We start from the raw sequence: 14,491 nt of genomic DNA, 5'->3' as shown, positions 1-14,491 counted from the left end.
ATCTCCCTCAAGGGCCAGGTCACTCTGCTGGACCCCATCTGCTCCCACAGCCCTGCAGGGGCATGCAACTCCCAGCCGGCTGCAACTCTTCTGCTGCAAACACCTCCACCACCTCTGTGCTCCCCCACACCCAGAGGTGACAGTGCAAATGTCTTGCTGGTTTCAACCAGCTGCTTCCCTCTTCCAGATTCCTCTTTAGCAAACCTGCCCCCTGAGCCACTCCAGTGCCCTGCTGCTTGCCACTCCTCCTTGCTCTGTTCCTCCTCCTGCCCCCTTCATGCGATAATTTGTCATGCATTCTGTACTCCTAAAAAACACCTGTGCTGGGCCTGGCCCACTCCCAGCTCTGAATAAAGAACCGAGTCTCCCCTCTTTCTGAGTGGCTTCGCACATGTATAAGACTTGGGCCTAGTGGTGTCTGCACATGCCATCCTGGCCTCCGCCTGGCATCTCCTCATGGATGTCTCCCAAGGAGAGGTGGGGGGGGGGGCTGTAGCTTTGTGGAGACACTTGCTTTGCATGCAAAGGACCCAGGTTCAGTACTGAGCTGGATGGATCCTATGTGGATGAGTCCGACCTTGTGAGAGGAGATAAGTGAGCTTTGGCACATGGCAGCCCAGGGGTTCAAGAGGAAACTTTCCTGCTTTGGGCAAGGAGTGTGACCCCTCTACCTACACCTGTCTGTGGGCCCAGCACAGGCCTGAGGGGCTCAATGCCCAGCACTCGGCAGGAGCCTGTAGGCCCAAGTGAGGTCTCCTCCTTAGGGCTGGATGCGCAAAAGCACCTGAGTCTCTCCACACAGCTTGCGGTGTGAGGATGCAGCTGGAGACCTTGTGCAGGCAGTTGTTGCATTCCTGTTTCACTCACAGCCTTCGTCCAAGCATTCCTCATTAGCCAATTAATTAGCTAATCAAGCAACTCATTAGCAGCTTCCGATGGCATTTTGAGAACAGCCTGTCTGATGCAGAGGCGGCAGCAGGCACTTGTGGCAACAGACCTGGGAAGGACTTCATTTCCTGTGGCCTTGCCAGCTGGCTGCAGCACCACTGAGGGTCCGCATGGAGGCGGGCAGCAGCTCTTTGGCAGCCCCTGCTCAGTCCTGCCTGCTTCTCTGCTGGGGGGGAGGGGGGAGGCTAGGAAGTCTCCTGGCCAGGCAGATACACACACACCCCTAGAAAGGTGGCTGCAGCTCTCAGGAGAAGGGGCCAAAGTACCCCGCAGCCTGGGTGCTTGAGAGTTGGTTGTCTGTAGCAGAGGCTTCAAGGTACTGGCAACCAACCTACTGCATACACAACTGTTTTGCATGGGATGCTTCGGGAGACTTTGACGGTTCTTCTAATGTGCTTTAATGGAGGCACACACACAAAAGCTCAAGATCTACTGGTAGATCTCTGGGTGATTTGCGGGGACCAACAGAGTTTTTCAGTGCCCTGTTGTTTAATGACAAAATGACACTTTTCTGCTACATTTGACTGTTTGAATCCTGGACCTGCCTGAACTCAGCTGCAGTCTAGTATATGCACATTCTCTGGTGAATGGTTCAAAGGGTATAATATTTATCTGACTCTAGTCACGAGCTGCTGTTTTGTACCTGGCTCCAGTTGGTAGACCCTGGGGCACTGGGTCCCACAAGTTGCAAGAATGCCCACAGTTGTACTAGAGCACATGGAGAGGAGAGGTGAAGTTAGGGGCATCCCCAAATGAAACCTTTCTTAGTGCAGAATCTGTCTGCATGTGTCACTAATGGTATTATGCTGATATATCTATGGAAGCTTTTTCTGGGATGTCCACTTTTTATTTAGACAGTCTGTTACGAGCATCAGGAGGTTCATGCTCTTGGCTCAGGACTACAACGGCCCTGCCTAGTCCAGTAGCCTCCTTCCTCACAGTGGCCCACCAGATGCTCCAATGAGGAAGCTCACAACCAGGAGAGAAAGGTAGGCTTCTCTCCCACCATTGCTCCCTGCAACTGGTATTCAGAGGTAGATAGCTACTGAAATGGTCATCATGACTAGCACCCATTGAGAGCCCTTGTCCTCCATGAAGTTGTCCAATCTCCTTTTAACCCCACCCAAGCTAGAGGCCATCATCCCACCTTGGCACAGTGAATTTCACAGACTCACTGCATACTGCATGATGAAGTATTTGCTTTTCTCTGCCGGAAATCTCTCCCTCACCCCCAAGTGCAAAAACAAGTTAGCTCATCTTATGGAGAGTCATGATCTGGGAATACAAATATTTGGAAATGCCTGTTCCTTAACTAAGCAGATGTGACAGGAATAAAGTCACCTAACAAAACAGAGTAGTACGTTTCTTGTACAAAAAGCAACTTGGGGCATGCATGACTTGGATCATGGCTATGGTGTGTGCAGGCAAGGAGGAGGTCATCACTTTTTCCTTGAGCCACAACCCTGATCTGAGTCACCCCATCCCAAAGTTTCTCATAGCTACAGAAAGCTAACTGCAACTGGGATATGAGGCACAATTTAAGATGGAAAATGGGCAGAGGGCAAAAGTTTCGCACACTCTTCCACCCTCCACAACCCCAACCAACACCCTACCACCCTCATCGCTGCTGGGACATCCGGCATTCCGATGACAGACCACTCATGTCTACTCTACATGATGCCAGACATGTCAGTATTGCTCAACCTTGTGGTATATTTTTTTTAAGAGGCAGCTATGGGAGTGGGAGAAGATCTAAAAAGCAGCTTGGGGCATGCATGACTTGGATCAGGGCTATGGTGTGTGCGGGCAAGGAGGAGGTCATCACTTTTTCCTTGAGCCACAACCCTGATCTGAGTCACCCCATCCCAAAGTTTCTCATAGCTACAGAAAGCTAACTGCAACTGGGATATGAGGCACAATTTAAGATGGAAAACGGGCAGAGGGCAAAAGTTTAGCACACTCTTCCACCCTCCACAACCCCAACCAACACCCTACCACCCTCATCGCTGCTGGGATATCCAGCATTCCAATGACAGACCGACGCCAGACACGTCAGTGTTGCTCCACCTTGTGGTATATTTTTATTAAGAGGCAGCTATGGGAGTGGGAGAAGATCTAGATGAGGCCTGCAGTGTGCCAGGAGTTAACTCCACCTCCCCAATCCAGCTTTCCACCCCAACTATTTCCGTTAGAATGAAAGTTGCAGAAGCGCTATTTAGAGAGTTATCCAACCTCAGGAATCCCTCCCCCCCAATGGCTTTGTGAGGACCCCTGAGAAGATCCTAATTCAGAAACATACCAAAAATTGAGTTCTGTGAACCAATGTTTTGGATTCTGTACACTGCTGAACAAGGCCCCGTCTGTTGCTGGGAAACCTCAACCAGAGGTGCTGAATGGCACGAAATCTGAAGAACATTTACTGGCAGGAGGTGCTCCTCTTTCAGAGATAGCCTTGGTATATCAATGTCCAGGTACAATACCAAGATGCTCCACTGGCATTGACCTTCAGGGATTAAAGAAGGGTGCCTGGGCAATATAACCCCAAAGGGAAAGTGCTGAACTGACTGTGCCTGTACCTGCCCCCATTAGTAAGAGCATACAAGAACAGCACAAGGTGTTTCTGGACAGGGTCTCTTCAAGGGAGGCTTCTGGGATCCCCTCTGATGGAGCTTCTCTCCCTCACCTCTCCAGGCTGCCCAGGCTCCTTCCATTCCTCTTTCTTTTTCTGTCATCTTAGAACTCACTGCAACACAATGAGACTATTCTGCAGAATTCCCAGGTAGCACTGAGCCCTGGAAGTAGGCAGAGCAGGCGGGAGAGGAGGAGGCTAGGAAAAGAAGCACACAGAGAGGACACAGCACTGGCTGCTATGAACTGGATGTGTCTTTGCTAAGCATCACTTGCAGTTCAGAGTTGTCCTGTATTGAGGTGTATCCAACTACTATCCAAGTAGATCATCTCTTCTCCATACCATGGTTTTGTGTTCATTTAGAGGTGGAAAGCTTGTTTAAGTTATCTTTTATGATACTTTTTTTTTTAGTGTCTTGGAGTTATGCCTTGATAAACTACCTTTTCATTTTTCAATGACTAGGTCGGATGTCCTTGTTCATTTGAGCTTGTGACCCTTGTGGTCTGATGCTTCACCCACCAGGGTAAAATGGGACCCAGATTAGCAGGCAGAGGGAGCCCTCTAGTGGCAAAGATGTTTGTGTGATGACCTATACAGGAAGAAAATATGCAGAGGACTGGCTGCTGTATCAACTACTTCAGTAGTTCCCAAACTTCTTAGCATCAGGACCCACTTTTTAAAATGACACTCCATTGGGACCCACCTAGGTTAGAAAAACCCAGGTGGTTTAGAAAAAGGAGATCTAGAAAGAAATAATTTTATTCATGGCAGTTGGCAACCTTCAGTCTTGAAAGACTATGGTATCGCGCTCTGAATGGTGGTTCTGGCACAGTGTCTAGTGTGGCTGAAAAGGCCGATTCGGGAGTGACAATCCCTTCCACACTGGGAGCAAGTGCAGTCTGTCCCTGGTCTGTCTCCCTGGCTATGGGCCTTCCTTCTTTGCCTCAGTCTGTTGGCCAAGTGTCTCTTCAAACTGGGAGAGGCCAGGCTTCACAGACTGCCTTCCAAGCAGGCCGCTCAGAAGCCAAGTTCTCCATAGAGGAGATCCTTTGGGATCCAGCCATCATCCATTATTTTATTCATATATAAGTAATAATTAGAAAGACCCACAAACATTTATCTCCCCATATTTATGCATGCTTGCAAACTGCAGGAGCTCAGCTCTTTGCAGGGTAGATAGCAGCTACAGTATCTGATTTTTGAATAGCTTCAGGGTTTGAGGCAATTAGTCACCCTATGGCCACCCACCAAAAATCAGGTTGCAACCCACTGTTCTGCCCACAGTTTGGGAACCACTGCACTACTCAAAAAGGGTCACTTGATAAGGAGCTATCCTTGGGCTGCTATCTGCACTAAGGAAGCAGGGCTGGGCCCCAAGGGTGGGCCCCACCACCAAGCCCTTCTCCACTTAGGCAGAAGGCTGGGAAAGTTCATTAGTTGAGAAACCTGGCCTCAGCTCATGACCAAACTGCCAGGCTAGTCTGACTTGAGGTAAAACAGCCCTCTCTGTGAATTTTACTGTGTAATATTATGCAATTTCCTGTGTAAATATTATGCGTGTTTACTAAGAGGCACATCCCATTGTGTTTAATGGGCTTTACTCCCAGGTAAGAGTGCACAGGACTGCACTTTTAAGACACCAACCCCACGGCTGCCGCTGTAAGGCAGGAACCTTCACTCACTGCCCCAAGCAACTTGGGCATGTGCAAAAATCCACAAATGTCAATAGGACCAGTGATTTCCAGAGAGTTTATTCACTTAAAACAGCATTAAGGAATTTATTTAATTAAAAACAAAACAAAAAAAGGCAAACCAAAACACAATATTCCCAAGGGAGAGCTGAAGAATGTACTGCTCCATACAAAGCTCGCTGGCAAGTGTTATAGTATACTGCACCCACCAGCCCTCATAGCAGGAATTGTAGCTTGGAGGGCAGGAATGGCACAAACGGAAGACCAGGCCCCAAAGAGGCCGGGGAAAAGAGCCTCCTTCCAAGGCGCCAACTGAGCAGAATGATACACTCGTTGAAAGGAGCCCTGCCTTGGTTGTCTATCGGGAGGGCTGCACTCTGAGACAGGGAAGTTTTGGTTCTTTTGAGCACTTGGGCAGGAGGGGTCAGGACAACCACAGAGGGCTGGAGACCTGCCTATCAAACCCTACAATTGCTGCCAAGATGCAAAAGGAGAGCCCAAGTTGTATGGAGGAGCGGCAGGGGATGCCTCAGAGCAAGCCAGTCTTTCCAAGAGCACAAGGCGCGGGGAACTGGGCGACAGCATCTCTGTACACCAGGGTCCCCTCTAGTAGTGATTTCTTTTGGGAATGGTAGAAGCCACATGCGGAGTGGAATCATCTGGGGGAGGCCCTAGAGGAATTGTGTGTGGGTGTCTGCGTCTAGTATTGTTTTCCAAAGGTCACTTAATGGTGTGCAAATAAAACTAAGGCAGAGGACACAGCTGCCAGAAAAAGGGACACATCCATCCTACCAATGGGCTCACTCCATCTTACTGCAAACTCAACCAGTTTCATTGGCCTGATTCCCAAATGCCACCCCACAGGAAACAGTCACCCCAAGAGCAAAAAAAGGAGGCCAACAACCGACATGAAGGGCCATGCTTGCCTGCATACACACCGGCTGCTAGGGACAGTCTTAGCCCTGTCAAGAATGCAAACTAGGTAGATCTTGGAAGGGCCATGCTTGAGTAATTTACACGTTAACACGCCCCTAATCCTCTCATCCCATGAGCTCCAGACACAAGAGGATGATGGGAAGAGTGGACTGAGAGGTCCTCAGAGAAAAAAATCCCAGCTAATTTGCCACCCCCCCCCCCAGCGTTCCAGGCCCAGGCAAGCTCACACACAGATGCCAGTCTCTGTCATTGCTGCTTCTGAGAGTAGATACCTTCACCAGAGGATGCCAAGTCCGCTGCTAATCATGACAGTTCGGAAGAGTGGGAAACCAGTTTTCTGCCTGGTCACAGAGAGGACTGTGAGGGAGGGAAGGCCAAAGGCCTCCCACAGTCACCCTGCAAATCGCAGAGTGTCAAGCAGCAGTTCATAAGGGCAAATTAATTTCGCAGAGCAGCCAACCTGAAAAGGAAAGTGTGGGAGACACAAAGAAAAATCAACAAATGAGAAGAAGCTAAGTTGGTTCAGACCAAAGCAACTAAAATGACTAGCAAGTCAGAAATACTTCCCAAGGATGCCTCCCCAAACACACAAGGGACTACCCTGTGTTGCAACATATTCATGATGGGGATGTGTGGAAGGTCCCTAATGGAAGTGCATTTTGCTAGAACCCCCTTTTGGATGGGTGCCAGCATCCAGTTCAGCTTAGTCAATCCCGGAAAGCTCTCTAAGCCTTCCTCACATGAATGTCCTCCTGCAATACATTCCAGAAATAAGGGCCTCCCTGACAAGAGATGGACAGTGCCTGCTCTCCTGGAAGTCGTAAGTAGAGGTATTTGAAAATGGTGGGTTTTTTTTAATTTGTTGAATTAAAATACAAAATGTGGTGTTCTGTGTTTTTATTCACAACTGAAAACACGATTCCAGTGTTTCAGACTCATTACCAACTGATAGAGATGTTTGAAAAAAAATGTGTTTTGTGTTTTTATTTAGTTATCAACAAGAACACCTCTAGCCATAAGACTTTCCCCCATAAGTTCAGAGAGTATCCCTGTGAGATCTGATTTCAAACCTAAACTCTCATGGTCACCTGGTCAGCTATACAGACACCTATGAGTAGAGGTGTTGTTTCCAGTTAGTAAGACAGGTTTATAGCCTACATCTTACTGAACACAATAGGCTTACTTCTGAGTAAGGTAAATAACACTATTTTCAAACACCTCTACCTATGAGTGAATGTGTGGCAGTCAGCTGCTGCATGTATTATAACCAATACCAACTTCCCCAGCCCCTTGTCTTGAGAGCACTTTAGCCTTTGTTTCTACCCCCTACCCTCTCCCTCCCCATATTGTCTGCTTTGTGCGGTATTTGCTGACGAAACAAACCCTGATGAAGTTATTTTTCAAAAAGATACCTTCTTTACAAGGAAAAGCTAAAACACATTTTTGAGATAACAAGATGACAAGAGAGAAACATGACAGAAGCTTAAATCACGGGGTGCAGAAAAGTGGAAAAAGATTTTTCCCCCGCTGCCATAATGCCAGAACTCAGGCTCACTCAGTGACAGGGATCTCAGTGACAGTTTTTGAATAAAAGCAAATGCAGCTCATATAGTACACAAACAGTGACAGACTCTGGTGGGGGAAGACCCAAGACTGACTGATCTTCTCTCTCTCCAGGATCCAATCTTTTGCATCTCCCTACCACAAGCACCTTTGGAGTCAGACTGCCATAACTGACAGAGGGGGATAGCTACCTGCCCAGAGCTGCCAAGGTATATTAGGTTTTAACACCCAAGGATAAGTTATTGTCATTCAGACAGCAGAAGTACCTTCGTGATAGCTGGTCTTCCTGGGAGCGTGCAGAGCTCTCGCCCACAGCCGAAGCTCCCTCGGGCAGCTGGTTCAGCTGGTCCATGACCTCCAGGCCATTCTCCTCAGCGATCTGCACAATCAGGCTGTCCACTTGTTCCTGGGGCGTTGTCAACGTTGTAGCTGAGCTCATGGAGTCCTCCACCACCTGTGGGAGGTGCAAGGCAGAATCTGAGAAGATGTAGCCAAACCCACAAGAACAAACAGGAGCCTCAAGAAAGTGCCAGGGCCAAGCTCAACAAATCCACTTTCCTGCTTGTCTGAGCCCCTCCCCACTCTGGCAATAATAATAAATAATAATAATAAACTTTATTTATATCCCGCCCTTCTCCCTAAAGGGACCCAGGGTGGCTTTACCCCTGGCAAGCACCCCTGCCCAACCATACACCCCACCCAAGTTCTTCCTGTTGCAGCAAATCACTAGTACAGCCCCCTAGAAAGCTCAGTGAAAAGGAGAAGTGCCTTCCCCTCTTCCACAAAGTGGGGCATAAAGAAACAAGGGTTCATTTCGCTCTGCACAGTATGCTGCTGCTTGGGTCTTCTACAGCAGCCTGGGTGCAAAAGTGGAAAGCAGGCCTCCCAAACCCTGTATCCTGCCACTAGGCTGGGGGCAGGTTGGCAGTAACCAACAGAAAATGTTTTTAGGCCTTCCAGAGATCTCAGAAAGCATTCTGGGGGCTGGGGGGGGGGGCTGCTTAGGTCCTGTAAATGAACCTGAAGAGAAAGCAAAAATGGATAGCAGAGGGAGGGGCAATGGTGCTCCCTGCCAAGTGGCACTCCAGGGCATTTACGCCCCCCCCGTCCCCCCTGGTACACCAGAGGTGGGAACAAGGAGCTTCTGGGAATCTCGAGGAGGACACACACTGGATCCTATGCACTATTTGTCAGTGCTGGTCCATTTGTTTGCTGGTCTGTCTAGTCAACCAAACCAAGATTTGTGGGCCCAAGATAAGGCTTCAAAACTTTGCATATAACCATGTTCTGCCTCCTATAACCCCAACCAGCTGTACACACATTCTGCACACTTTTGCCACTAGACGCTTGAATGTCTGGATGTAGAACATCACTGCATCTGGTAGAAAGCAGGACAAAGCACAAGCTGGTGGCATAAGGGAGGGAACCTGGCTGGCAGGGGAACACTGGGTTCTTGTTCCAAAACAAGATGGTGTTCTGGAACACATCACATTAATGTGCACCTGGAGCACTAGAGCATTGCTGTCTCCTTGTCCCTGACCAGTATAGAGCACTTACTGACGTGTGAACATCCAGGTTCTGGACCTGCTGCTCAAACTTGTCCATAACAGCTGAGACCTTCTGCAGGTCCATGGAACTGAGGGCTTTGTCCAAGGCCTTGGTCACTTGGGCCATGTTCTTCGTCACCTGCAGCAGAGAGTTGGAAAACAGAACCGTGTCTTTAAGAAGCAGACCTAGGAGGTTCTTTGCTACAGAGCAGAAGTCAGTACTGGAAGGGAGACTCGTGACATTCCCAAGAGAAGCAGCAAGAGACAGACGCTGGGGGGGGGGGAATGAAAGGAGCCAGGAACAAGAGCTACAGAAGTGCAAATCACACCCAAGATTGGGACCAAAGGCCCATTTGTCTTTTCCAATCCTGGAAGTCCAGATACATTAAGAGGTTCATAATCCACAAATGAAGTGGGGGGGCGGGAGGACTGAGGCAACCGTTTCAAGCAGCAGAGAAATATTTGAGCACAATGGCCAGGAAAGGGAAATACAGGAAAATAACTTTTTTAAGGAAAGTTAATAAGTCAGAGGAGTGGCCGCTCCAATTGAAAGTGGCCCTAGAGAACATTTGGCTGCCTAGCACTTGCCATCGTGCAAGAGATCTCAATCAAGTTCAGTCCTTTCAGCGATAGGATGGCAGGCAGTGTGGCTGAAAAAGACACTTGCCCAAGACTGTGAAGAGCTATTGAGGAGTCTCCTGCTCAGATGAAGCAGTAAGGAAGAGGCCCACTAGCACCAAAGCGGCAAGGAAGCCTTGTGCCTTCCCAGGGCATTTTCTTACCCCCTTCATGGTCACTGCAGTCTGGACTTTGGAGGCCACAGCATCTACACGGGAAGCCATGCGGAGCCAGTTCAGGCCTTCGTTCTTCTTCCGGATGGCATTCTCTGCATAGACACGAGCACATTCCACATTTTTCTGCTGAAGGGCCTGGAGCACAAAGGGGCAAGATGTTTAGGATGAATCCACTGGGTTCTGAGCCCCAAAAAGCCTCCCTCTACCCCACCTGCAACTTTGCACAACTCCCACACAAACAGAACCCATTTACCTCAGCCAGGACAGGCAACCCACACGGTTCTATTTCTAAGAGTAACTTCCTAGCCCTGAGCCCCAACAATGTCCAGAATACAGACAGGTGACTTCCCTTAAGATTTACAATTTACACTAGACAGACAAAAAAGGAGAGGCAGAAGAGAGTGGGGATTAAAAAACTGCAACAGAAAGATTTTCATACAGGCCAAAGCTATGATATTTTAGGAATGGACTTGCTGAAGAAAGGGGTCTTGAAGGAGAGAAAAGTGAACTGACCATGCAAAAAGGCTATGACAGGCACAGGAAGCAGAGCCTGAAACAAATAAAGTCACAGTGAAAAGAGAGGAGGGAGAAAGGAACCACAGAGAACCTTCAATATGAAGGATTAGAAACCTGAAGCTGACATGGGGAGCAACAGTGTGCCAACACAGAGTTAAGAAAAGCAGCATGAAAAGGCAAATCCTCCTGACTGGAGGGGCCCTCAGCAATCTTTGGCAGTCACTCTCATCACCAGCATTCACATTCATCACCTTCTTGACTTTGGCTTGCTCAGTTTTGGAGTCCTTTTCTGCCTTCTTGGCAAGTTTCTCCAGCTGCTTGGCTGTAAACTAGAAAGAAGGAGATGCTGAGCAGGTACGTGGGGAGAAGTAACAGAATAAACTCACTTTCCAGGTACCAAAGACACCCAGATCAAAAGGGAAACAGCCAAATCCGATGGTACAGTGACCAACTGAGGGGCTGTATCCAACTAATGTCAGTGAAGGGACTCAGACCAAAAAAGCACTTAAAATAGCAATGCTTTCCCCTCAGGTAAACTTCACAGCAGAGTAGTATTGTCAGTAGCCACCTTGTGTTCCAGTGAAAGAGGTGACATTCCCACAGGGCACAGTCCACCACATGAAAGTAAAAGGCAGAAGTGGCCATCACCATTATTGGGTCTGTGAATCCCAAGCAACTCTTCATCTGCTCAGCAGTCACAAGTATCTGAGGCCTCAAGCACAATCTGTGACAGCGGCTGAGCAGTATTACGGAAGGTGGATAACAAAATCAATAACCCATGCTTGCCAAGGCAGAGTAGGAGCAGCTCCCTTTGAATGCATGATGGAGGTTTCTCTGACTCAGAGAAACCTCCTCTGCTCCATGCGCAGGAGTTGCCCATCCTTCTTGAAGAAGCCAACATCCCCACAACCAACTAAGCAGCCCATAAAGCAGAACATCTCAGGCAGAGGGACTGAGAGCACTGCTTTCCTAAACCCCAGCTGCCACTGATGCACTTGTTTTCAGGTACTGCATAATCTAACCATGAAATCCTAAACTGGAGACAAGAGTGAGCATTTTTAGAGGGTTCACACTCACCTTTAACTGGAAGAGAGTATCTGTGAATGCAAAAAAGACAACAGTTGGTATTTTTCAGAAATAAAAGGGGTTCTGTAGGAACAACACCGACTTGATCAATTTCAGGATTCCCCAATTTTGCCCCAAAGAGGCCCAAAGTGCGAGTACTTAAGCAATCAGTTTCACAGTTCTGGAGAAAGTTCACACACCAAGCTGCAAGGTTAACTAGAATGTGTAGGCAGGATCCTAAGTGTATGAAAAGGCACTCAGCTCTACAAAGAGAGCTGGTGCCAAGATTTTTTTCTTCAGCTACTAAAGGCCAAAATCTTTGACTGGTGTTACTTGTGGCACACCAGGCCACAAAACAAGTTACTTGCAAAATCTCAATATGCACCCAAAAGGTTAGCCATTGAGATGTCATAACTGCTCCCCTGGAATTGCAGGGCCGGAAAGTCTACCTCCAAAGCATCAGTGTTTTTCTCTCTCCAGAACTCAATTCCAACAGCAGGAACTTTGCTCCTTAGGACAGTGGCCTCTCAGGCTGTCCTGGAGGTCAGCAGCCACTGGCATGAGGACAAAGGGAACACCACCCAGATAAATGGCTGAAAGCAGCACCTGCCTGTATCACCTGCCTGACACACAGGAACAGGAAATTGCTTGCGACTGCTCTGACAAATATTGATTAGGGCAGTGGTTCTCACTGGTGGATAGTGACCCACCAGCCCAAGAACCACTGCCCCTATCCCCTTAAGGGGCGGGGGAGAAGGCAGTAGCAGGATCCTCAGGATCATGCTGCTGCCAGGGACTGAAGGGCTTTCCCTTCAACTTAATCCTCTTGCGCCAGCCTCCTAGGGCTGCAGGGTGCCCCGTGGAGTCCTCTGCAGGGCTCCCTGCATCTTGGAACATTCAAAAATGTGATCACAACCCACTTCCAGGTTGCGATCGCAAAAGTGGGATGCGATCACATTTTTTGAAACTTTTGCGACATGGAGAGCCATGCAGAGGGCTCTGCAGGGCTCCCTGCATCCCCAGGAGGCTGGCGCAAGGGGGGGTAAGTTGAGGGGGAAACCCCTCAGTCTTGGCAACGGCACAATCCTGAGGATCCTGCCATTGTCTTTCCCCCCACCCCCACAAAGACTTAGTGGTTCAAAAACTCTAAACAAGAGTTTGAGAGCCACTGGACTAGAGTGCTAAAGGGTTAATTTTCCTAGCCTCTGAACATGTCATCTCATTTGTCTGAGCCACAAAGGTGGTGCTCTGGAGGAGGCTATTAGCCAGGTAAACGGTATTGTTTCTGGCCAGTTACTGTTCAAGGTAAAACACATTTCTCCCAAAAGAACTCCATTCCTTTGCAGTACTTTGTAACACCAATGAGGCAACAAGGGATTAGAACAATTGAATCTAATTTGTTAGATTTGAAACAAAGGCAAATGAATCCTCCTCTCTTAATGCAGGGCCTTCCATGTGGAAACTACAAATCAGATGACGCAATCCGGAACATATAAATAGTCTGTATACATAGGGCAGGAATAAAAAGGTATACTGTGCCATAGGTCCCTGCAGTACAAATAACACCCAATGAGCCAAGGCCAAACACTGGAGGCTTTGAGACTCAGAGACAGGCTCGCCAGGCAGGCCCAAGCGACCATCTGCTTCAACACTCTGCCATAAGAAAGAACCACCCACCAGTCAGCCCACAAAGCAACCTATGAGATCAGAACATTGTATGAAGTCAGCAGAGACCCAGACATAGCAAAAAAGATGGCTACAGAGTACCAGATCACTCAAGCAGATCAACCAAATCCCATACCTGGGGTGTGTTCTTTTGGCAATACATTTTCCAAACTTTCTTAATTAAAACAGCAAATTGTGGTGTTACATGTTTTTATTCCAAGGGCACAATTAATTATAATTGCTTTAAAAATGTACTAGGTACATGATATAGTATCAGGAGATGCAGCCACAACATTATTTCTAAATGGAAAAGTAATCTATTTTAACTTCTGGAAAATAAACACCAAAAAGGCAGTGCTTTGTGTTTTTTAACCAAATACCCCCAACACATACCACAAGAACAAGGAACAAGAACACAGGCCTGGTACTGGTGTTGTGCGAGAGGGAAAAGAGCATCCCTCTATCCACTCTATTCATCCCTTGTTAATCAGATTGTACATACCCATCATGGTTTATAATCTGGGATGGACTTTTCCCCAGAAATCTGTCCTGTCCCCTTTTCAAGACATCCAGGCTAGATGCCATCACCACATCCTGTGGCAGGGAGTTCCACAGACTAATCACACGCTTGGTAAAGCCATATTCCCTTTTCTCTCTCCTATCTCTCCCCAGCACTCCCTGTAGTGGATGTCCTGGTGTTATGTTAGTGGAGTGGTCCTGGTGTTATGTTTGCTATGGGAGGCCACTGGGTAGGAACTCCCCTTCCCCTGGGAGCATCAGCCCTCCTCCCCACCCTCTGGCTAGGAAGGTGACGTCACATAACCCCCCCCCCGGGAGGGCTCCCCACCTCACCGTCCATTCCGCTGGAGTCCCCAATGCCTTCCTTCAACAGGACTTCCGGGTTTCCCCTCCAGCCACTTCCGGGTTCTCTCTCTGTCTCTCTTCTCATACAACCTCTTCCTGGTCCCTCAGGCGCGCCCTCATCTCGCGAGATGCCTCCCCAGCCTGTCATTGGCGGCGGCGCCCTCTTCTGCGCATGCGTATGTCTTGTCCAGCTGTTCTGATGGGATCCAGCATCACTGATGCTGAAGCCTGAAGAGAGGCTGTGAGCTGGAGGGAGTCCTAAAGGAGCCAGGC

General features: G+C 48.6%; 1 protein-coding gene across 1 annotated transcript; it reads right to left on the bottom strand.

Annotated features, from left to right (window-relative positions):
- Window positions 1-5,312: 5,312 nt before the first annotated feature.
- Window positions 5,313-14,281, bottom strand: CHMP1A (charged multivesicular body protein 1A). The gene is made up of 7 exons (XM_066637152.1): window positions 14,207-14,281; window positions 11,702-11,721; window positions 10,876-10,953; window positions 10,097-10,243; window positions 9,325-9,453; window positions 8,034-8,221; window positions 5,313-6,664 (listed from the first exon to the last, which is right to left on the bottom strand). The coding sequence occupies exons 1-7, from the start codon at window positions 14,211-14,213 to the stop codon at window positions 6,643-6,645; spliced, it is 591 nt and encodes a 196-aa protein (XP_066493249.1). The 5' UTR covers window positions 14,214-14,281; the 3' UTR covers window positions 5,313-6,642.
- Window positions 14,282-14,491: the final 210 nt, after the last annotated feature.

The sequence above is a fragment of the Tiliqua scincoides genome, chromosome 9 (assembly GCF_035046505.1).
Source record: "Tiliqua scincoides isolate rTilSci1 chromosome 9, rTilSci1.hap2, whole genome shotgun sequence".
In the NCBI taxonomy this organism is placed as follows: Eukaryota; Metazoa; Chordata; class Lepidosauria; order Squamata; family Scincidae; genus Tiliqua; species Tiliqua scincoides.
Note: the sequence above shows the minus strand (reverse complement) of the source record. Positions and strands in the feature narration are given on the sequence as shown.

What these genes read in the sequence shown, in the direction of transcription:
- CHMP1A (XM_066637152.1), bottom strand. An exon ending in AGCAAGCCAAAGTCAAGAAG is followed by an intron (nt 10,244 to 10,875) that starts GTGATGAATGTG and finishes TTTGTGCTCCAG; the next exon opens with GCCCTTCAGCAGAAAAATGT. An exon ending in CTGCAGTGACCATGAAGGGG is followed by an intron (nt 9,454 to 10,096) that starts GTAAGAAAATGC and finishes TCTCTGCTGCAG; the next exon opens with GTGACGAAGAACATGGCCCA.